The sequence below is a fragment of the Hyla sarda genome, chromosome 3, assembly GCF_029499605.1.
Source record: "Hyla sarda isolate aHylSar1 chromosome 3, aHylSar1.hap1, whole genome shotgun sequence".
Classification (NCBI taxonomy): domain Eukaryota; kingdom Metazoa; phylum Chordata; class Amphibia; order Anura; family Hylidae; genus Hyla; species Hyla sarda.
The window spans coordinates 261,049,990-261,074,407 of record NC_079191.1 but is presented as its reverse complement, the minus strand read 5'-3'; the positions used below and the strand labels follow the sequence as shown (position 1 = coordinate 261,074,407).

The following is a 24,418-nucleotide window of genomic DNA, read 5'->3' as shown; positions in this document are numbered from 1 at the left end:
TACCTGGTTTAGTTCAGTGAATTTGCCTGTTTTTACACCCCTGGATAAAAGGACAATGCTGCTATCCATTGGCTTTATACTGCACATAGCCAATCACAATGCAACTACATTGTGTGTTTTCACCATGCTATTCGTATGGTGAAAACACACAATGTAGTTGCGTTGCGATTCCTGTATCATTCCTGTATCATCATTGCCTAACAAAAGGTGAATTAGTCAGCAGGTGACTATAGTGAATGAAGTTGTTCCATATATATAATAACAGAAGGTAAACCAGCACTTTTTCACCTAGAAATTCCCACTGGAATAAAGATAAAAGGTAAGTAATATTTTGTTATCTTGTTACTTTTATGGTTGTGAGTAGAGCATGGGAGGGGGAAGGCAGCTGGTAGGATTGTCTTGAATTGTGGTTGAATTTACATAGAAAAGAATATTTGTGTTCAACCTCTATACCACACAGGACGTATATGTAAACCCTGACTGCCTGTTACTTAACATACCAGCTTGTACATGTCCTTCCTGTGCTGACTTCATAGACTGCGCTTCCAACATGCTAATATCCACTATTATTCCTCTAGATGCCATGATCAATTACCAAGGCTAAAAAAAAGGTGCTGGGGGGTTCGGGCTTATCGGACTCCCGGAGTCAAAGTAGTTAAAATGGAGACTGAAGGTCTACTCCTTACCTCCATGTTGCCGATCACCGATCTTTTGATACAGTCTGATACAGATTATGTAAGCACAGTGCTGATATCATTGCAAAATGCTGTGCTATGGAATAGCATTGCACCATGAAAGAAATCGAAGGATTGCTCACAGTAGTTTTTTTTTTCAATCTCTTTTTTCAAGCTCGTTAGTGTTGAGCAGCATAGGCCATATTCGAATTTGCGATATTTTGCGAATATATGGACGAATATTCGTCATATATTCGCTAAATTTGCACATTCGTAATATTCGTGTTTTATTTTCACATATGCAAAAATTAGCACATGCGAAAATTAGCATATACAAAAATTAACATAAGCAAAAATTTGCATATGTGAAAATTAGCATATGCAAATTTTCGCACATGCGAAAATTTGCACGCCAGTCTCACGCAGTAGTATTAGAGCCCTCTTACACCACACAAGCTGGAAGAAGAGAGGGGTGATCACTGTGATGTGTACTGTGAAAAAAAAACAAAAAACGAATATTCGTGATTATGAATATATAGTGCTATATTCGCAAATTCGCGAATATGCGATATTCGCGAATAAAATTTGCATTGCGAATATTCGCGAGCAACACTAGTGCTCGTGTCATGCGCGGCAGGTCCCGGCTGCTATCAGCAGCCGGGGACCCTCCGGTAATGAATCACATCAGTGATTGCGCTGATGTGTGCCATTAACCCCTCAGATGCCATGATCAATACAGATCATGGCATCTGCGGCAGTGCGGTGACTAAAATGGATCGGGATCCGATCATCCATAATGGCGGACGGAGGTCCCCTCACCTGCCTCCGTCCATCTCCTGGGGTTTTCTGCTCTGGTCTGAGATCGAGCAGAAGATAGCCGATAACACTGATCAGTGCTATGCATAGTGATTGCATCCAATAATTGGTATAAATAGTCCCCTGAAGTGTAAAAAAATGTTTTTTTTTAAATGATACCCCCAGAAAGTGTAAATAAAATAAATTAATAAACATATTTGGTATTGCCGAGTGCGTAAATGTAAGAACTATCAAGCTATAATGTCAATGATCCCGTACGGTGAACGTTGTAAACATAAAAAAAATAAAAAAAGTCAAAGATTGCTGCTTTTTTTATTACATAATATTCCAAAAAGATAAAAAAAATTACAATTATCAAAAGTTTCATAAATGCAAACGGGGTATAAAAAAAAATACAGATCATGGTGCAAAAAATGAGCTCTCAAACGGCCGCTTATACGCAAAAATTTAAAAGTTTTAAGTGGTCAAAATAGAGGGATTTTAAACGCATTAAATTGGCTAAAAGGTTTGAGATTTTTAAAATAATGAATATAATAATAAATAAAATAATAATAGAAAAGTATGCAATTATGGGTATCATTTTAATCGTATTGACCCACAGAATAAAGAAAATATATAATTTTTACCGTAAATTGTACAGCGTGAAAACATAACCTTCTTTTCAATTTCCCCACACAAATAGAATTTTTATTTTAAGTTGGCCATACATTTTATGGTGAAGGGAGTGATGTCATTACAAAGGACAACTAGCCACGCAAAAAACAAGCCCTCATACTAGTCTGTGTCCTTAAAAATAGCTTTTTTTAATGTTGCATCAAACATTTCTTGATGAAATGAAAGGTATCATTATAAAGTACAATTGGTCACATGAAACACAAGCCCACATATGGGTCTGTGGATAGAAAAACAAAAGTTATGTCTCTTAACAGGCAACGAGAGAAAAAACTAAACAAAAAAAATGAAAATTGGCTGTATCCTTATGGGGTTTAAAGATCTTCCTTTTTTCTTTTTGTTGTTTTTTTTTTTTTAGTTACGTATTGCTGAAGGAAAATGGATTTTATGGAATATATGGCATATAGAAAAAAATTCCCAAAAATTCATTAGGCACAAATATCAAATGTGATTGTTCTGTAGGAGAGGTTAAACCCAATCCTTTTATCTGTCAATTTAGCGGTGCTTACAGGGCACCTGCAGCTGTCCTTTTCATTGGTAATGCAGGTCAGCGCACCCTTTCAGCAATGTCTAGGACGTAAATCAATCCATTTGTGTTTAACAAGCACAATAATGAAAAATAAATGTTTGCTCTTCTTGGTTAGCATTTTCTGAGCTTTTTATTATTTACAATCCTCTAGTTTAGTCTTTTTGTTTGGATAAGAAAATTAAGAAAATATTAGATGCAAAAACAAGCACATGTTTTAGTCACTTATCCAATACGTGTCTACTACGATGTCCGTGTAAATCAATGAAAAACATGGCTGCTCAGGATGAAAACACTAAAAATATTATACATTTAACAATATATTTTCTCATTGTTTTGGTAGCACTGGCAAAAGTAAGACAAATATAGCATGTGACCCTACAATGAATCTGTTGTTTTTTTTTTTTTCTCATGCTTTATTTCTCTTATTTCTCAAAGGTCGTAGTTATTGAGAAGATATTATTGCTCATAGTAAGAGCATCGATTGTTTGTTTTGCCTGTCTTTTGTTTCGGTGCTCATATCCACAATAGTAAAAGAGATACTGATCCTAAATACAGTTATAATGCATTCCTGGAAGAATGTTTTCAAATTGTCTTTTTTATTATCAATCAAATTCCTTTGCTTCTCATGTTTTTATATAGAAAAATACTGACCATAATACTGAAGAATATGGATGACGATATCTTATTGTGGCCTGTAATGCTTGTTCATGTCCTATGGCCTAAATCCGCAAATCTCTTTGAAGCTTTGCTTTGTCAAATGGGAAAAATGGGACTAAAAGGAACCTGTCATTTTTAAAATGTAGTCTAATCTGGAGGAATTATGTTGTAGAGAAGGAGAAGCTGGACACACTTAGAATAGGTTTCCCCATAGGTTTTGTGGCATTTGTTGGAAAACTCCCACTGCAGTATAGTCAAAAGGAATGGGACATATAAAGAAAGGACTTACACTTCTTCCTGCTGGATTCACTTCTGACTTTGGCTTGAAAACTGCAGTGGCAGCTTTACAAAAAATGCCAGAAAAAAACTTTGTGGAAAACTGTGTGGAAACCTAGCCTCATACAAATGCAGATTTGGCACAACATATAGGGACATTCTCAGCTATTTGATAGGACAGGTGGAATGGATAAAGCCTAAGCCTACATAAAGAACCTCAAACTCTACCCCAATAAAGCTTTTTATGTTCTACAGTTGGTGCTCTATATTATTTAATCTTTGTTTGTTCCACTTTTAGTTGTGACATTCAGTTTCTTGGGTGATATACTTAGTGGCGTACCAAGGGAGGGCCGGGGGGTGGCGGGGGGTCGGCGGCCCGCCCCGGGTGACACTCACAAGGGGGGTGCCAGGGGCGGACTGACCCGCCGCCACCGCTACTGAGGTCCGGGACACTCGTCCCAGATCCCCAGCAGACAGCAGTGATTTCTCCTGTATGCGCGATACAAGCACATACAGGAAAAGGCGTCCCCTCTGTGTGAGCTGCATCTGCAGCTACACAGAAGAGACGTGACCTCCGCCCCAATGCAGCACGCAGCACTGACACCGATGATGTCACTCATTCGGCGCCTGTACTGTGGAGGGGAGAAGACGCAGACCCTGCAGCTGAGGAGATCGCTGCATGGGATATCAGGTGAGCATCCCTTTTTTTCCCCTCAACCCTGCATACACCTATGGGGAAGGGGAAGGGGGGGGGGTTACTCTACATATACCTATGGGGCAGAGGGGGGTGTAGCTGCATATACCTATGGGAAAGGGGGGTGTAACTGAATATACCTATGGGAAAGGGGGGGGTGTAACTGCATATACACCTATGGGAAAGGGGGGGTTAACTGCATATACACCTATGGGAAAGAGGGGGGTGTAACTGCATATACCTATGGGAAAGAGGGGGGGGGTGTAACTGCATATACCTATGGGAAAGAGGGGGGTGTAACTGCACATACCTATGGGAAAGAGGGGGGGTGTAACTGCATATACCTATGGGAAAGAGGGGGGTGTAACTGCATATACCTATTGGAAAGAGGGGGGGGTGTAACTACATATACCTATGGGAAAGAGGGGGTGTAACTGCATATACCTATGGGTAAGAGGGGGGTTTAACTGCATATACTTATGGGTAAGAGGGGGGGTGTAACTGCATATACCTATGGGAAAGAGGAGGGGTGTAACTGCATATACCTATGGGAAAGAGGGGGGTATACCTGCTTATACCTATGGGAAAGAGGGGGGGGGTAACTCTGCCTATACCTATGGGAAAGAGGGGGGGTAACTCTGCCTATACCTATGGGGAAAGGGGAGGTATGGGGGGGGTGGGGTAACTGCCTATACCAATGGGGAAGAGGGGGGTAACTCTGCCTAAACCTATGGGAAACGGGGGAAGGGGGGTTTAACTCTGCCTATACCTACGGGGAAAGGGGGTGGGGGCAGGGACGTGCACACATAGGAGTGAAAGGGGGCTGCAGCCCCTGCCCTTTTCCTCACCTGCCCCTCTAGTGCCCTCACAAAAGGAGCTGCAGATTCAAGGTGACAGGTGCAGTTAAAAGGATTCGTTGCTGGGGAGTTGTATGTGGTTTACTGGAGGGTGCTGTGCCCTCACTGCAGCAAGGGGGCGCCACTCACCCTGTCATTATCTGCTATTTCTCTGCTTCTCTCCACACGGAGGAGACAGGAGCAGGGGAGGCAGAGAGAAGCCCCGCCCACAGCATTTCCGGACACTGACTTCAGTCTATGCAGCCCTTACTGTAAGTAACTGTAAATATATGTGACTGATTTATGTCAGTGTGTGTGTATGTATATGTGTGTGTGTCTATCTCTATGTATGTGCAGAGAGGGATGGCTGGGGCCTTACTGTAAGTAACTGTAAATATATGTGACTGATTGTATGTCAGTGTGTGTGTATGTATATGTGTGTGTGTCTATCTCTATGTATGTGCAGAGAGGGATGGCTGGGGCCTTACTGTAAGTAACTAAATATATGTGAGTGATTGTATGTCAGTGTGTGTGTATGTATATGTGTGTGTGTCTATCTCTATGTATGTGCAGAGAGGGATGGCTGGGGCCTTACTGTAAGTAACTAAATATATGTGAGTGATTGTATGTCAGTGTGTGTGTATGTATACATGTATGTATGTATATATATATGTGTGTGTGTATGTATATATGTGTGTATGTATGTATGTATGTATGTGTGTATATATATATATATGTGTGTGTGTGTGTGTGTGTGTGTGTGTCTATGTATATGCCTATATATGTGAGGAAGGGAATCTTTGTATTTGTGTATGTATGTATGTATGTATGTATGTGTGTGTGTATGTATATGTATGTATGTATGTATGTGTGTATGTATATGTGTGTGTGTATGTGTGTATGTATGTGTGTGTGTGTATATATATATATATATATATATATATATATATATATATATATATATATATAAATATGAGCAAGTGAATCTATGTATATGTGTATATATCTGTGAGTGATTGTATGTGTGTACCTGTATGTATGATGTGCTTATTGACTATATCTTTTAGTATATATTCCATGTTATATGTGTGTCTGTGTATTTATGTTTCTTAATGTATATTTGTACCTGTATGTATGTGTCAGTGTCTCTATGTATGTGTGTATATTACCTATGTACTGTATGTGTGTATATTACCTATGTACTGTATGTGTGTATATTACCTAGGTACTGTATGTGCCTTTATGTTATGTGCTTGTATGTATTGTATGAAGCACATTATTAGGGAATTATTGGAGGAAAGGAAGCACAGTATATAGGGAATTTATGGAAGCACAGGATATATTTCATTATATTGGAACATTATATTTTTATCTATGCTGGCACTGTGTATAGATCCTTAGGGTGCATTCACACGTGCCTATTTTTGCTGCAGATTTTGCTTCTCATTGACAATGGGAAGAGAAATCTGCTAAAGCAAATCTGCAGCAGATCTGCAGCAGAAAATACGCACGTGTGAACGCAGCCTTTGTGGTGGCACAGAATAGTTAAATAATAGTTGCACAGTATATATCTCATTAATGGTGGCACAGTATATAGGGAATTAATAGATGAATGGTGGCACAGTATATAGGGAATTAATAGATGAATGGTGGCACAGTATATAGTTCATTAATGGTGGCACAGTATATAGGGAATTAATAGATGAATGGTGGCACAGTATATAGGGAATTAATAGATGAATGGGGGCACAGTATATAGTTTATTAATGGTGGCACAGTATATAGTTCATTAATGGTGGCACAGTATATAGTTCATTAATGGTGGCACAGTATATAGGGAATTAGTAGATGAATGGTGGCACAGTATATAGTTCATTAATGGTGGCACAGTATATAGGGAATTAATAGATGAATGGTGGCACAGTATATAGTTCATTAATGATGGCACAGTATATAGTTCATTAATGGTGGCACAATATATAGTTCATTAATGGTGGCACAGTATATAGTTCATTAATGGTGGCACAGTATATAGGGAATTAATAGATTAATGGTGGCACAGTATATAGGGAATTAATAGATGAATGGTGGCACAGTATATAGGTAATAAAGGGGGTACGGTCTATAATTAAAGGGAAACTGACAGGCTGTTTACTCGCGCTAAACCCAATACACCAGGTTACAGTGCATGTATACAAAAATTGGTCTTTCCATTTTCTAGGTATTTACTCCTTGTATACCAGTATTATTGGTCATGGAAATTTACCTATGTTAAAGTGTTTCTTATATATATAAATGTTTGTTTATTGTGTGTGGGATTTGGGTGGAATAGGGGCGTGGCAGAAGATTGAAGAGCTGCAGAGCCTAGCAGGGGCCCTTGCTTTTTTTTTTCGGTCCGAGGGCCCCGAGTGTTGTCAGTCCGCTCCTGGGAGGGGGCGTAATTAAGGGGGGGGAGGGGGGAAATAAAGGGGGAGAAGGGAGGGGGGGTGTAATTAAGAGGGGGGTGCCAAACAAAGGGTCTGCCCCCTGGTGACAAATGCTCTAGGTATGCCCCTGGATATACTGTATATGTATACTTTTGAGCAGTCAGTCTTTGTCTTCCTATGCTCGTGCCATGCTCAGCTTGGCACTCCCTGCTTACTTTAGCATATTGTGCCCCTTGCCTGATTCTCTGCATCCTTCACTTGTGCACTGCACTTCATGTTTGTGGTTTTGCTGTTTCTCTCTTTGGCTGTGGCTCTTGGTTTTTGCTCTGTGTGTAGTATTATGCCTGTCCTGCCTAGTGTTATGCTATTCCTAGCACTCTTGTAGTACTGACCATACTATCCATGCTTGGTGCAAATGAATTGGTGCAAAAAAGCAATATTTCTTTTCAACTGCTGAGACAATACTTGAATAGTCCTACTGTTTAAGATGTTGAAGTCTGGTATTAAAAACAGTTGTTACGATTTTTTTTACATCATGGGTAAAAACCTCTGCTGTCCATTTCAGAAACTGTCCAGAGCAGGAGAAAATCCCCATAGCAAACATATGTTGCTCTGGACAGTTCCTAAAATGGACAGCAGAGGTCAGCAGAGAGCACTGTGGTCATGACATCAGAGGAAATGCATTTTGGATTTCTCTTTAGTATACAGCCCCTAAAAAGCACTGGAAGTATTAAGATTTTTTAATAGAAGTGATTTACAAATCTGTTTAACTTTCTGGCACCGGATGATTTAATAAAAAAAAAGTTTTCCACGGGAGTACCCGTTTTAATATTTTGAAAGATTTGTCATTTCTCCGGTTTTAGTGCTCTCAGACTAATTCTCTGAAGGGTTATCTCCTCATAAATCCTCCTCTGGGAAAATTCCATGTGATTGACATAATATATCCCTTCTCTTTGACATCTAAAGATGAGAGTTTAACTTCTTTGATCCCCATAGGACCTTGCATCTAAATATGTCTATCCCCGTCAGAGGACCTGAAAAATGTCTGCAGACCTCAGGGAATGAACAGATCTCCACCTGTACTGGGGGCCTGGAGAATGTCTGGGCACCCCAGGGAATGAATAGGTCTCCACCTGTACTGGGGGCCTGGAGAATGTCTGCGCACCCTGGGGAATTAATAGTTCTCCACCTATACTGGAGGTCAATGCCTTCATAGTGGATGATGCACCTAAATGGAGCTATCTGGTCTGAAGATCTGGAAACCACCCCAAACAATGAACATGTCTCCGATTCTTGATGGAGTCCAGTTCTTTCAGAATGGATGGCATGCCTAAATTCTGCTTTCTGATGGTCGGGGACTGCCCAGGAAATAAACAGCTCTCCTTCTTTAGGGGGGGGGGGGGGTCCATGGAGTGGGAGGCTCCAGACAAAGCTCCATAGTTAAACAAGAAATCTAGAACCATATTCCCTTTGAAGCTGAACAAGATTTGGCCAAATTAAGTGAACATGGCTGACTTTTGGAAGGTGGATCCTCCCTTTTAGATATCTATAAACCGATAGGCATAGCATTCCTTAAAGAAAAGTTATATTACTGTTGGACCTTCTCAATGCAGAATTCCAGACCTACCTATGCAAAAAGAAGTTTGCTAATACTAGATGAAATATCCCTTCATATCTCCACGTTAGTATGCTGATTTTTTGCATGAAATGCTGAATATTTAAAAAAAAATGTGATAACAAAAGTGTATGTTAAAATATACTGCAACCTACTGTGTATATCTATTGATATACTGCAAGCTTGATTCACAGGTGTGAGCATGAGCCATGTTCCATCCCTATGTATGGCCTTTATTTGATACAATATCTGCATCACCTGTTTGGTGCTAAAAAAAATCACTTACTATCACACAAGTAGGAGGATTTATATACCTTAAAATATTATTAACACTTACTTGTTAGAGGCTATGCTCATAGGACAAGCACATGGCAGACAGTCCTCATCAGTTCCATCAGTTGGATTCCCATAAAAGCCGGGTAGACAGTAATCACAGTATTGTCCATAGGTACTGTGTTTGCAGTTCTAAAAGAAAATAGGATTTATGTAAATATTCTATGTTCTATTGCATATTTTATGCTATGAAATATATTTGTCAACATTATATTCTGTAAAATTCTCTCTTTTTTTGTTTGTTCATTTTTTAAAGCAAATGTCTAGTTATTTAAGTTTCTTGTAGAGATGAAAATCTACATAGACTTCTATGCAGAGAAATGTATGGATTTCTCAACTGGCTGGGGAGCGGAGCACAATCTCGTCTGCTAATAATTCTGCGATCAACATGTAAAAAGGTTTTTCTTAATATATTATAAAGCAATACAGGGTAAAGGTGACTGGCAATCCCTTACTACCTCTAAATGACTTATTTCACACCTAATTTGACAAATTGATTTTAAAGGAGTACTCCAGGATCTGAAAACGTATTCCCTATCCGAAGGATAGGGGATAAGTGTCTGATCACGGGGGGTCTGACCACTGGGAATCCCCATGATCTCCTGTACGGGGATCTGGCAGTCCACAAAAAGGGGGCATGTTGACCACTGCACGAATTGGCGGCCAACACGCCCCCTCAATGCAGCTCTATATTGAGGGGGTATGGCAGCCACCACTTTGTGCTGTGGTCGACACGCACCCTTTGTGCGCACTGCTGGAGTCCCATACGGGAGATCTCGGGGAGCCCAGCAGTCGGACAATCTGACACTTATCCCCTATCCTTAGAATAGGGGATACGTTTTTCAGATCCTGGAGTACTCCTTTAATTTATGGGGGGGGGACTCTCTCTAAAAGTTGTGACAAAATATTTGCGTGTGAGGGCAGGATTGGACACATATGTTGCGAAGCACACACCTTGCAGGATTGGGCGATAATGATCAGAAATCCATTGGGAGAAAACAGTCCCACGCAAAGCTCTAGATCATGCTATGCTATATATTGAATGTTCCTATCGAAACCCCTCAGAGAACATTGCACCCTATTAATAGGAAAAGTGGATCCAGTTACTCCCTGTTCAGGGGAGAGAGACTAAAGGGAAAAGTAATATGAAGGACTGTTACGCCTAGCGCTCCGGGTCCCCGCTCCTCCCCGGAGCGCTCACGGCGTCTCTCTCCCTGCAGCGCCCCGGTCAGTCCCGCTGACCGGGAGCGCTGCACTGACATGGCCGTCGGGGATGCGATTCGCACAGCGGGACGCGCCCGCTCGCGAATCGCGTCCCAGGTCACTTACCCGTCCCGGGCCCCTCTTGTCATGTGCTGGTGCGCGCGGCTCCGCTCTCTAGGGCGCGCGCGCCAGCTCTCTGAGACTTAAAGGGCCAGTGCACCAATGATTGGTGCCTGGCCCAATTAGCTTAATTGGTTCCACCTGCTCCCTGGCTATATCTGATCACCTCCCCTGCACTCCCTTGCCGGATCTTGTTGCCTTGTGCCAGTGAAAGCGTTTAGTGTTGTCCAAGCCTGTGTTACCTGAACCCTTGCTATCCATCTTGACTACGAACCTTGCCGCCTGCCCCCGACCTTCTGCTACGTCTGACCTTGCCTCTGCCTAGTCCTTCTGTCCCACGCCTTCTCAGCAGTCAGCGAGGTTGAGCCGTTGCTAGTGGATACGACCTGGTTGCTACTGCCGCAGCAAGACCATCCCGCTTTGCGGCGGGCTCTGGTGAATACCAGTAGCCTCTTAGAACCGGTCCACCAGCACGGTCCACGCCAATCCCTCGCTGACACAGAGGATCCACTACCTGTAGCCGAATCGTGACAGTAGATCCGGCCATGGATCCTGCTGAGGTGCCGCTGCCAAGTCTCGCTGACCTTCCCTCGGTGGTCGCTCAGCAATCGCAGCAGATTGCCCAACAAGGACAGCAGCTGTCGCAGTTGACCGCCGTGTTACAGAAACTTCTGCCTCTGCTACAGCAGCAACCATCTCCTCCGCCAGCTCCTGCACCTCCTCCGCAGCGAGTGGCCGCTCCTAGCCTCCGCTTGTCTCTGCCGGACAAATTTCATGGGAACTCTAGACTCTGCCGTGGATTTCTGTCTCAGTGTTCCCTGCATATGGAGATGTTATCGGACTTGTTTCCTACAGAACGGTCTAAGGTGGCGTTCGTAGTGAGCCTTCTTTCAGGAAAGGCCTTGTCTTGGGCCACACCGCTCTGGGACCGCAATGATCCTGCCACAGCCACAGTCCAGTCCTTCTTCGCTGAGGTCCGTAGTGTCTTCGAGGAGCCAGCCCGAGCTTCTTCTGCCGAGACTGCCCTGCTGAACCTGGTCCAGGGTAATTCTTCAGTGGGCGAGTACGCCATCCAATTTCGTACTCTTGCTTCCGAGTTATCATGGAATAACGAGGCTCTCTGCGCGACCTTTAAAAAAGGCCTATCCAGTCGCATCAAGGATGTGCTGGCTGCACGAGAGATTCCTGCCAACCTGCAAGAACTTATCCATTTGGCCACCCGCATTGACATGCGTTTTTCTGAGAGACATCAAGAGCTCCGCCAGGAAAAAGACTTAGATCTCTGGGCACCTCTCCCACAGTATCTGCTGCAATCTACGCCTGGGCCTCCCGCCGAGGAGGCCATGCAAGTGGATCGGTCTCGCCTGACCCAGGAAGAGAGGAATCGCCGTAGGGAAGAAAATCTTTGTCTGTACTGTGCCAGTACCGAGCATTTCTTGGTGGATTGCCCTATTCGTCCTCCACGTCTGGGAAACGCACGCACGCACCCAGCTCACGTGGGTGTGGCGTCTCTTGGTTCAAAGTCTGCTTCTCCACGTCTCACGGTGCCCGTGCGGATTTCTTCTTCAGCCAACTCCTCCCTCTCAGCCGTGGCCTGCTTGGACTCTGGTGCCTCTGGGAATTTTATTCTGGATTCTTTTGTGAATAAATTCCGCATCCCGGTGACCCGTCTCGTCAAGCCGCTCTACATTTCCGCGGTCAACGGAGTCAGATTGGATTGCACCGTGCGTTACCGCACAGAACCCCTCTTGATGTGCATTGGACCCCACCACGAAAGGATTGAATTTTTCGTCCTCCCCAACTGCACCTCTGAGGTCCTCCTCGGTCTGCCTTGGCTCCAGCTTCATTCTCCCACCCTCGACTGGACTACCGGGGAGATCATGAACTGGGACTCTGCTTGCCACAAGAGATGCCTCTCCCCCCCTCCCAGTCCCGTCAGGCAAACCTCAGTGCCTCCTCATGGCCCCCGTTCTTGTGTCACCCTGCCCCGTGCCAAGCTTCACCCTCTGCCCTCCCTCCCCATTCCCACTCCTGCTGTACTGCCTGCCTTTGAGGAAACCCTCCATTCACTCCCGGTGTCCTTGTCCCAGGTAAAGCAGTTGTCGGACAAAAAAAGGGGGAGACCTAAGGGGGGGGTACTGTTACGCCTAGCGCTCCGGGTCCCCGCTCCTCCCCGGAGAGCTCACGGCGTCTCTCTCCCTGCAGCGCCCCGGTCAGTCCCGCTGACCGGGAGCGCTGCACTGACATGCCCGTCGGGGATGCGATTCGCACAGCGGGACGCGCCCGCTCGCGAATCGCGTCCCAGGTCACTTACCCGTCCCGGGCCCCTCCTGTCATGTGCTGGCGCGCGCGGCTCCGCTCTCTAGGGCGCGCGCGCGTCAGCTCTCTGAGACTTAAAGGGCCAGTGCACCAATGATTGGTGCCTGGCCCAATTAGCTTAATTGGCTTCCACCTGCTCCCTGGCTATATCTGATCACCTCCCCTGCACTCCCTTGCCGGATCTTGTTGCCTTGTGCCAGTGAAAGCGTTTAGTGTTGTCCAAGCCTGTGTTACCTGAACCCTTGCTATCCATCTTGACTACGAACCTTGCCGCCTGCCCCCGACCTTCTGCTACGTCTGACCTTGCCTCTGCCTAGTCCTTCTGTCCCACGCCTTCTCAGCAGTCAGTGAGGTTGAGCCGTTGCTAGTGGATACGACCTGGTTGCTACTGCCGCAGCAAGACCATCCCGCTTTGCGGCGGGCTCTGGTGAATACCAGTAGCCTCTTAGAACCGGTCCACCAGCACGGTCCACGCCAATCCCTCGCTGACACAGAGGATCCACTACCTGTAGCCGAATCGTGACAAGGACAAAAGAAAAGTGGACTAGCTCCAGTTATGCTAGGAACACCAACACTGTTTTCTTCAGCCACAAGCCTGCCTGTGTTTTCATTTTCAGGTTCTGTGCCTCCTTTGGTCTTTTGAGCAGATTTATCGATTTTTTATATATATATATATATATATATATATATATAGAGAGAGAGAGAGAGAGAGAGAGAGAGAGAGAGAGAGAGAGAGAGAGAGAGAGAGAGAAAGAAACAGAAATGGCTATTGAAGACTGTTTGAATGAGCTCAACATGAATCAATTTTATCAATGCTCTATGCCTATGTTCAGTAAAGAATAAGTCAACTTTTTCGATTTAACAATTTATGTAAATGAAGACAAGTTAATAAGTTAAATATACCAAAAGGCAGTGAACTGCAACAATAATATTTTACAAATAAGCTACCATTTACCAGCATGGTTTTTATACAAATATAAAAAGGTAGGAGGAACACACATTATTATTAAAAAGACAAGACAAAAAAAAAAGAGAATAGAGAATTGCCATTTGATAAACAATGTCTTTCCAAAGAACAAGAGGCAGACCAAATTCAATCACAGTTCTTGTTATCACTTACATGATTACAAGGTTTTATGAGACACTGTCTAAGAAATAATTCCAAAAAAATTCACCAGTCCAAATTAACTCTAAGGGTGCATGCACACCACGTTTTTGCTATAGAGTTCCTGTATACGGTTTCAAGTTAAAAACCGTATGAAACCATATAGAAAACCGCATGCATTGACTTAACATTGTAAACCGTATGTCAAACGCATCATCCGGTTTAGTCCGTTTTGCGTCTTATATGGTTTGGTCCGTTTTTTTTTACCCATACCCAAAACTGTAGACTACCATGTTTTTGGTCCGGAAGAAAAACCATATTAAACTGTATATATTTTTTTTTAACATGGGAGTCAATGGGAACCGTACAGAACCGTATGTGCGTACGGTTCCATCCGGTTTTCACCATACGGCTTTTGACTTTGCACAGTTTTTTTCTTGGAATTTCAATCAAACAAGTGAAACTTTATTCAAAATGGAGTGAAAAGTTAAAAATGTATACTTTTTTCTTAAAAAACAGATGCAACTGGAAATCATTTTTCAAACTGCATACGGTTTTATGGTTGAAATGTATCTATCTCACATCTATCTCATATCTATCTATCTCAGATCTATCTATCTATCTATCTATCTATCTCATATCTATCTATCTCTCTATTTCATATCTATCTATCAATGAAAGAAAATATAGTGAGGGGAGCATATCCAGCAGAAAAAAAAGCGGTGCACGCATTCTGTGAGGCCCAGGCCAGGGACCAATTGCAGATGCAAAAAAAAAAAAAAAAAAACACGTCAGCTTCAGCACTCGAAGTAAATGCAATAAATAGGTGGCTTTATTCCATATTCAATACAAGGAAATGCAATATTTCAGCTGCCCATGCAGCCTCCATGCTTGAAAAAGGCTGCATGGGCAGCTGAAACATTGCCTTTCCTTGTATTTCTTTGCATTTACTGCTGTAAATTATTTTGTATCATCTATCTATCTATCTTTCTCATATGTATTTAGCATATGTATTTACGTTTATATTTTCAAAGAAACACCTGTACACCCAATGTAGAAAGGGCATAGGCTGTTGCAAACTGTCAGCAAAACTGAAAGCACTCAATGTATACAATTGCATTGAGTTATCTTTAACATAAATCAGATTATAATAAATCTACTGGAAACCATTTTTTAGTTTTTCATCTATAACAATGCATTTTGCAAAAAAGAACACTTATTATTTGGAAAATAAAATGCTTTTTGGTGGACAATTCAGTCATGTACCTATGAAGAAACCAAGGTGATATGAATTTCAAAGATCTGTCAGTGACATGCTGCTTTTGTTTTTCATTTTCCCAAGCTCAGTATTTCTTTCTATAAGTTAACTTTAGCAGATTTTGCTACAAAACCAGCAATTTTTATATAGGTTGTACTGTAAAGGTAACCCCTTAAGGACCAAGCACATTTTATTTTAGCTTTTTTGTATTTTCCTCCTTGCCTTCTAAAATCCATAACTCTTTTATATTTCCATCCCCAGACCCATATGAGGGCGTGACCAATTATACTTTGTAATGACGCCTCTCATTTTACTATAAAAAGTACGGCGAACGCAAAAAATAATTTTTTTAAAATGTATTTAAATGAAAACCACAATTATGCAAGTTTTGGAGGGTTTCACACTGTACAGGTTATGGTAAAAATTACATGTTTTCTTTATTCTGTGGGTCAATACGACTAAAATGATACCAATCTTGACATACTTTTTCTATTATTGTACTGCTTTTAAATAATATTAATTAATTAATATGTTTTAAATGACCCTATTTTGACCACCTATGGGGGAGATTTATCAAAACCTGTGCAAAGGAAAAGTTGCCCAGTTGCCCATAGCAACCAATCAGATTGCTTCTTTCATTTTCCACAGGCCCTTTTGAAAATGAAAGAAGTGATCTGATTGGTTGCTATGGGCAACTGGGCAACTTTTACTCTGCACAGGTTTTGATAAATCTCCCCCTATAACTTTTTCATTTTTCCATATACGCGTCTGTATGAGGAAACATTCTTTGCGCCATGATCTGTACTTTTTTTATTGATACCACATTTGCATATATGAAACCTTTAAATCACTTTTTATACTTTTTTTTTTATAAAATGTGACAAAAAGAAGCAATTTTTTTATTTATTTATTTTTACATTTACACCGTTAACCGTACAGAATCACTAACATTGTATTTTTTCATACTTTGTACATTTGCGCACGCGGCCATACCAAATATGTTTATTCATTTTTTTAATGCTTTTTCAGGGGAAAATGGGACAATTTACATTTTTTTGAGGGAGGGGATTTTTAATTTTTTTTTTACTTTTATTTTAAATTTTTTTTAAACTTTTTTATTTATTTATTTATTTTTTACACTTTTTATAGCCGATCTTGTGCTCTTGTCTGCTCGATCTCATACCAGAGCAGAGGAGGGAAGAGGGAGTTGCAGCTGACGCCTGACTGAGATTGGTCCGAGGGAGGAGGCGGGACCCTATTTTGCATGAAGGAGGATGGAGGTGGACACTGTACATTCTTCTTCTAAATTTCTAGGCCACTCCACAGGACTACAATGTAAAAATTTTCCAATACAGCTATCTCCTGGCAGAACTAGTTTTAGAACAGAGGGAGTTATAGGGCAAAATTAACAGTGGGGTCCCAAATACTGAAATAGTATTTCAACAGTACAGTCAAGGTTAGTAAATTCAGAATAATGTGCCAGAAAACTTAGACACTGATCTCTATCTTCCAGGGGTGTAAGCTCTAAGGTATATGTCCTTCTTTTGCACCTACAAAAATACACCTAAGAGCACCATACAGTATAAAGACCAATTTTACTAATGGTGCCTCTATACAAAGCCCAAATAATACTATGGCCACTACCATTGCCACAACATAGTGACTGAATGTACAATGCACAATGCATCTGGTTGTGCACGGTTTTGTGCTTGTACAGTTTTTTCCAAGTTTTTGTTAACATTAAAGTCAATGCAAACCGTATGCAAACCGTATGTGTTAACAGTGGCATATGGTTTTTTTGTATACAGTTTTGTGTTGCACATGCTCAGTAGAAGTTTTAACCCTTCTAAAAAGCACTAGAACTTGCTATTTCCCTTGGAATTTCAATAAAACAATGGAATAAAAAATTTTTATTAAAAAATGTTTCTTTTTTTCACAAAAACTGATGCAATCGGACATTAAAATTTAAACTGCATATGGTTAAAAAACATGTCAAAAAGTCATGTTCTCCTGGTCTTTGTGGCTTTTATTGGAATAAAACATCCTGTTCTCTGATATTCGCGCTGGACATTCTGCCTTTGTTCGTTGTTTCCAGTCGGTGCTGCCCACGCCGGTCCTGGCGCGACGGGCTGGACTATACATACTTTTGCTTGTGGCTAAAAAACATATATGGTTTAAATTGTGACCACAAATTTGCATACTGTTTTGTCAGTTTTTGAAGCATACGGTTTCCTAAAAAAAAAAACTGCACCCATGGTAAATGTCCTATTCTTGAAACCCCCATTGATCAGCTGTTGGAAGGGGCCAAAGGGCACAACAAAAAACATAATTTCTAAATATACGTTGTTAATTAAGTTGAAGTCCTTAAAGGGATATTCCGGGCAAAAAAAATCTTATCCCCTATCCAAAGGATAGGGGATAAGATGTCTGATCGTGGGGGGGCCTGCTGCTGGGACCCCCCGCGATCAGACATCTTTTCCCCTATCCTTTGGGTAGGGGATAAGATGTTTTTGCCTGGAATATCCCTTTAACTATACTATTAGATGGTTTTAATTGTACATTTCCCTAGCAGAAGAAATCTAATGGATGGCAGATCATCTAATACATGGTTTGGCTCGGTCATAAAGAGAAGGAGGTGCTATTACCGTACTTCAGTGCCTATGAGACGACCACTTCATATATATTAACCAAAAATGCTAAAAGACTCCAAATTACACCTTTTATGGAAAAATGCTGTGATGTTCCGATGCGGAACACACTTGTACACCTGCTTTGTCAGGTGGATGTCAGTTTGTTGTGTCTACTTCGGCCCACTGCTCAGGCTTACAGGCTATGTGTGTCATAATGTATTTAAATTTAATGTCACATATTTAATGTCTTTGTATTATGTTCTTGCCAAGTAAGAGTTAATTTTGCAGTAAAGTGCACAGAAAACAACATGAATACTTTGGCCAATCAGGGCATCCTGTATTGCTCCTCCAGGTCTATTTAGACAGGTAGGAGCAAGCAAGTTAGTCAGTGGGAGTCCAGTCAGAGGAAGGTGAAGCATCTCTGTAGTTTATCCCCATACCTCTAATGGGAACATGGTCCATGTCTATCTTTTAGTCTACCTGTTCCTGAGTGACTGACTTCCCGCATACAGATTTCTGACGACCTTCAGTCAAGTCTGAAGCTTGTTCAGGCCGGTCCAGTTGTTCCTCAGTCAAGTCTGTCCAAGTCAAGTTCAGACAAGACAAGCACCGAACGGGTAACGTAAATGAAAACCTCAGGAAGCTTAGGTCCAAATAGGTTAACCCTGGCTGGTAAGCTCTAACTCTGGAACCCTGTGTGTGAAAGTTTAGGCTGGTGACAGCCATCTGAGTTTAAGTTTCTGTCTTCTCTTCTGTCTTCAATCAAGCCTAATGAAGTCAGTCTGTCCAAGTCAAGTTCAAACTAGTCTAAGCTACACCAGCTACACATGTCAAGAAGGACTTTTCTTAAAGGGGTTTTCCAGGAAAAAACTTTTTTTGTATATATCAACTGGCTCCAGAAAGTTAAACAGATTTGTAAATTACTTCTATTAAAAAATGTTAAACATTTCAATAATTATCAGCTGCTGAAGTTGAGTTGTTGTTTTGCGTCTGGCCAAAGTGCTCTTTGCTGACAACTCTGCTTGTCTCGGGAACTGCACAGAGTAGAAGAGGTTTACAATGGGGATTTTCTTCTAAATTTGGCGGTTCCCGAGACACGTGTCATCAGAGAGCATTTAGACAGAAAAGAACAACTCAACTTCAGAAGCTCATAAGTACTGAAAGGATTAAGATTTTTTAATAGAAGTAATTCCCAAATCTGTTTAACTTTCTGAAGCCAGTTGATATATATTAAAAAAAAATAAAGTTTTTTCCTGGATAACCCCTTATAAAGATAAAAAAAAAGTGGTTTGCAAAACCTGGCATTTGCAGTATTTCTTACCCGGCACCTGGCACAGACAACTGCTTATCCTTGGTAGTATGATGGCTAACACTCCTGGTGTCATAAACTCTTATCACAGTCACAACACCCCACTGTACACCTTTACGCCATTAACCCCAGCTTTCCCCAATACATCTCTTGATTTCTGTATTATTACTTAAAAAAGGCAGTATTTACAAGCCTATAAGAAGCGGAATTTGGGATTATTGTACTCGTGTGTGAATAAAGAGCTGTCTGCAGTCGATAAATTCACTAGTTCATTTAAGCAAGCCCAGTATATTTTCTCCTTCACAAAAACTGAAGGTATCATTCCAGAGACAGCCATGTTTTATTAACAATGATTAGAACAAAATCTTTTCTGCACGGCAGACATATAGATCAAATACCTTTTCAAGTTGTAACAAGATGCACATTGTAAATGAGTCTTATGAATAGATGGTACAGGAGTGATGAATCCTGACTTTTATCAGCCATCAAATATATACTTCATCACATTTTTTTTAACCAGATTCAAAGGTAAAGTAAAAAGAATTTAGTTTTTCATCAGGGATGAGCAAGTGGAAAAGTTATTCAAGGTTGATACAATGCTAGTGGGTTATATATATGCAGTAAAGCTACACATTCGATCAACATTCAATGGAAGCACGACTAGCATGATATTACCGTTAGCTGTTGCTATGCTGCGATCTCTAATAAGCTTTAAAATAGCTATAATACTACAATATAACTTTAGGCATGTATAATGTAATTAGGCTAGTACAGTGCTATTTGCATATGATACATGTAACTAAAAACGTGCACAGTCTTAACCCTGAAGTGAAATGTAATACATTTAAATGAAATTCCACTGAGGGATCGGGCTGTGATGTCACGAGGGGGTGGAGCCGTGATGTCACGATGCTCCAGCCCTTGTATTGCCCGTCATTATGCACAGAGCGAGTTTGCTCTGTGCAGTAATGACAGAGGGGTGCTGCAGCCGAGATTCTGGGGGTCCCCAGCGACGGGACCCCCACGATCAGACATCTTATACCCTATCCTTTGGATGGGGATAAGATGTCTGCGGCGATTACCCTTTTAAAAGGGATTTAAGCAACCTGAGGATGGGTTCACAATTGGTTTGAGACAGACTTTAATGGGCAAGTGTATAACTAAGCTGTGCCCTTTTGGTGCCACATTTAACTGGGATGTACCAGAATATTGAAATCCTAACTATGCTAAAAAAAAAATCAAAACCTATAAAAATATATACATGTTATTTTGCCATCACAGTCATTGGCATACATAAGAATGTTTTAAACATTCCAGCTGAATATAAGTACTGATCTTGGGTGAAGAAAAAAAAACTATCTGTGAATAACACTTCACGATGTGAATTCTTTTATATTAGATACAGAAATTTTATTTGTTGACCATTCAAAATGATACCTGGTAAAGACTTCAAACAACTCTCTTCATAAATCTCACCTTTAAAGGGGAACTCTGGTGGAAACAAGTGGAAAACAATGTTTCCAACTCAACTGGTGCCAGAAAGTTAAACAGATTTGTAAATGACTAATATTTCAAAATCTGAAGCCTTCCAGTACTTATCAACTGCTGTATACTACAGATATACTACATAGAAATGTGTGAAGTTCTTTCCGGTCTAACAACCAGTCTGTCCAGATAGAAGCATTTCCCCATAGAAAACCTTTCCTACTCTGGGCAGTTCCTGACATGGACAGAGGTGTCAGCAGAGAGCACTGTTGTCAGACTGGAAAGAACTTCAAAAATTTCTCTGTAGCATATCTGTAGCATAAAGCAGCTGATAAGTACTAGAAGAGTTAAGATATTTAAATAGAAGTAATTTACAAATCTGTTTAACTTTCTGGCACCAGTTGATTTGAACACTTTTTTTTTCACTGAAGTTCCCCTTTAAAGATTGCCAGACAAATCCCCCCCCAAAAAAGAATTTATATGTCACTCAGTACCTAATCCTGACCATGTATGTATATTTTTTATGCCTCTAAAACCTATATTTATTATAAAAATACCTCTTTTCATTAGCTTAGAGTATTAAAGGGAGGGGGCGGTAAGAGGTGATTGGTGCGTCTGTTCATGCCACCTTGTCCATGAGTCATCTCATGTCCCTGACTCAAGGACAAGCCTGATACCACTGCAGAACTGATTAGTTTCCCAGTAGGTTTGAGAACCCCTAGTGATGTGATTTAAAAAAAAACTATATTACAAAAGTTTCATTTTCATCAGTAACAACATGTAAAAAGTTTTTGGATCTGATAGTGCCCATTTAAGATAAGAGCGTACTGGATGGCATGGATGTTGTCATGCAGTTTGGTGGGTAAAACTGTCTACCTTTTAATTCAGATAGTCATCTAACAAACAATTTAATACCTAAGCAACTACATGGTAACAATATTTTTTGATGCATCATGGCCACCCACATGGCCATGCCCTTATTATATTCCCTGATAGGAAAACATATAATCTATCCAACTGATGATGAACTTAAAGTGGAATCTGAAATTAAAATTGCAATGTCTCTGATGATCGTGCTGGTCTTTAAAGCGTACCTGTTACATCATAGAGACAAAATAATGTTCATATATGTTACTCACTGAGTCATGCAGATTCTTTAGATGTCTTTTTTATGTGTCTTGCCATTGTATTTGGCTACCAAATCCCCAATTCCTGCTGCTCACCCATTATGACATTCATTGCTCAGGAAGGGGCATGTCCGAAGCAAGCACTGAGCCCACTGTCACTCCCTTTCTCCCTTAGTCTGCTGTCCAGTGCTTGGTTTCTACATCTCAGCTGCTCTGTAACCCCCTCCTCTCTGTTTTTAAGATAGGAGTCTAATAGACAGGAAAGGACAGGATGTACAAAATATAAAACGTTTTTGAATCTGACAGTGCCCATTTAAATATGTTATTCAGGATTTAACCCCTTAAGGACCAAGCCCATTTTCACCTTAAAGGGTAGCTCCCACCATCCGTTTTTTTTTTCTGTCCCTGCCTATTGCCCATCTATCCCTAACCCCCTCCCTGCCTTTAATTTTTTTTTTACTATATTAACCCCTTAAGGACGCAGGACGTAAATGTACATCCTGGTGAGGTGGTACTTAACGCACCAGGACGTATATTTACGTCCTGTGCATAACCGCGGGCATCGGAGCGATGCCCGTGTCATGCACGGCTGATCCCAGCTGCTGATCGCAGCCAGGGACCCGCCGGCAATGGCCGACGCCCGCAATCTCGCGGGCGTCCGCCATTAACCCCTCAGGTGCCGGGATCAATACAGATCCCGGCATCTGCGGCAGTTCGCGATTTAAATGAACGATCGGATCGCCCGCAGTGCTGCTGCGGGGATCCGATCATTCAGAACGCCGGACGGAGGTCCCCTCTCCTTCCTCCATCCGGCTCCCGGCGTCTCCTGCTCTGGTCTGTGATCGAGCAGACCAGAGCAGGAGATGACCGATAATACTGATCTGTTCTATGTCCTATACATAGAACAGATCAGTATTAGCAATCATGGTATTGCTATGAATAGTCCCCTATGGAGACTATTCAAGTGTAAAAAAAAATTTAAAAAAGTTTAAAAGTAAAAAAAAAGTGAAAAATCCCCTCCCCCAATAAAAAAGTAAAACGTCCGTTTTTTCCTATTTTACCCCCAAAAAGCGTAAAAAATATTTTTTATAGACATATTTGGTATCGCCGCGTGCGTAAATGTCCGAACTATTAAAATAAAATGTTAATTATCCCGTACGGTGAACGGCGTGAACGAAAAAAAAAAAGTCCAAAATTCCAACTTTTTTAATACATTTTATTAAAAAAAAAATTATAAAAAATGTATTAAAAGTTTTTTTATATGCAAATGTGGTATCAAAAAAAGTACAGATCATGGCGCAAAAAATTAGCCCCCATACCGCCACTTATACGGAAAAATAAAAAAGTTAGAGGTCATCAAAATAAAGGGATTATAAACGTACTAATTTGGTTAAAAAGTTTGTGATTTTTTTTAAGCGCAACAATAATATAAAAGTATATAATAATGGGTATCATTTTAATCGTATTGACCCGAAGAATAATGAACACATGTCATTTTTACCATAAATTGTACGGCGTGAAAACAAAACCTTCCAAAATTAGCAAAATTGCGTTTTTCGTTTTAATTTCCCCACAAAAATAGTGTTTTTTGGTTGCGCCATACATTTTATGATATAATGAGTGATGTTATTACAAAGGACAACTGGTCACGCAAAAAAAAAACCCTCATACTAGTCTGTGGATGAAAATATAAAAGAGTTATGATTTTTAGAAGGCGAGGAGGAAAAAATGAAAACGTAAAAATTAAATTGTCTGAGTCCTTAAGGCCAAAATGGGCTGAGTCCTTAAGGGGTTAAAAGGTCTTTTTGTCTGCCTGATAGTGTGTTTACTACCAGGCAGACTTCCCCAGCAGACACTACGTCACTGATGCCTGCTGGGGCCGACACTTCCGCCCTTAGTTCACTATACAGGGTGCCTCCAGTTGTTTCACCACTACAACTCCCAGCTTGCCCTGACATCTACTGGCTGTCAGGGCATGCTGGGAGTTGTAGTGGTGAAACAGCTGGAGGCACCCTGTGTTGAAAACAATAACTTTGTGCAGAGCAGCAGCAGCGGTACGGTGCTCTCCCCCCCCCCCCCCAATACCTTTAATGCAGAGCGGCGGCGGGTAGATGCTGGGAGGCGGGGCCGACATGTCAAGCAGCGGCGGCGTGAGGTGAAACACCTCACAGCGGCGCTCCCCGAAACCCCCCCCCCCCACCTCTAGTGCAGAGCGGCAGCGGCGGAGTGTAGATGCTGTGAGGCGGGGCCGGTATGTCAAGCCAGGGAGCCAATGCGCTCTCATCGCTCGAGCGCAGGCAGAATGAATTAGGACTGATGCCCGGCCAGCATCAG

General features: G+C 41.6%; 1 protein-coding gene across 2 annotated transcripts in view; it reads right to left on the bottom strand.

The window, feature by feature from the left end:
- The window catches only part of LAMA2 (laminin subunit alpha 2), a 943,701-nt gene that overhangs the window by 363,715 nt on the left and 555,568 nt on the right, over positions 1 to 24,418 (bottom strand). For both annotated transcript variants that reach the window (XM_056566521.1, XM_056566522.1), the window contains one exon: positions 9,533 to 9,660. In XM_056566521.1, coding sequence (XP_056422496.1) covers positions 9,533 to 9,660 — 128 coding nt within the window. The remainder of the gene's footprint in view (positions 1 to 9,532; positions 9,661 to 24,418) is intronic.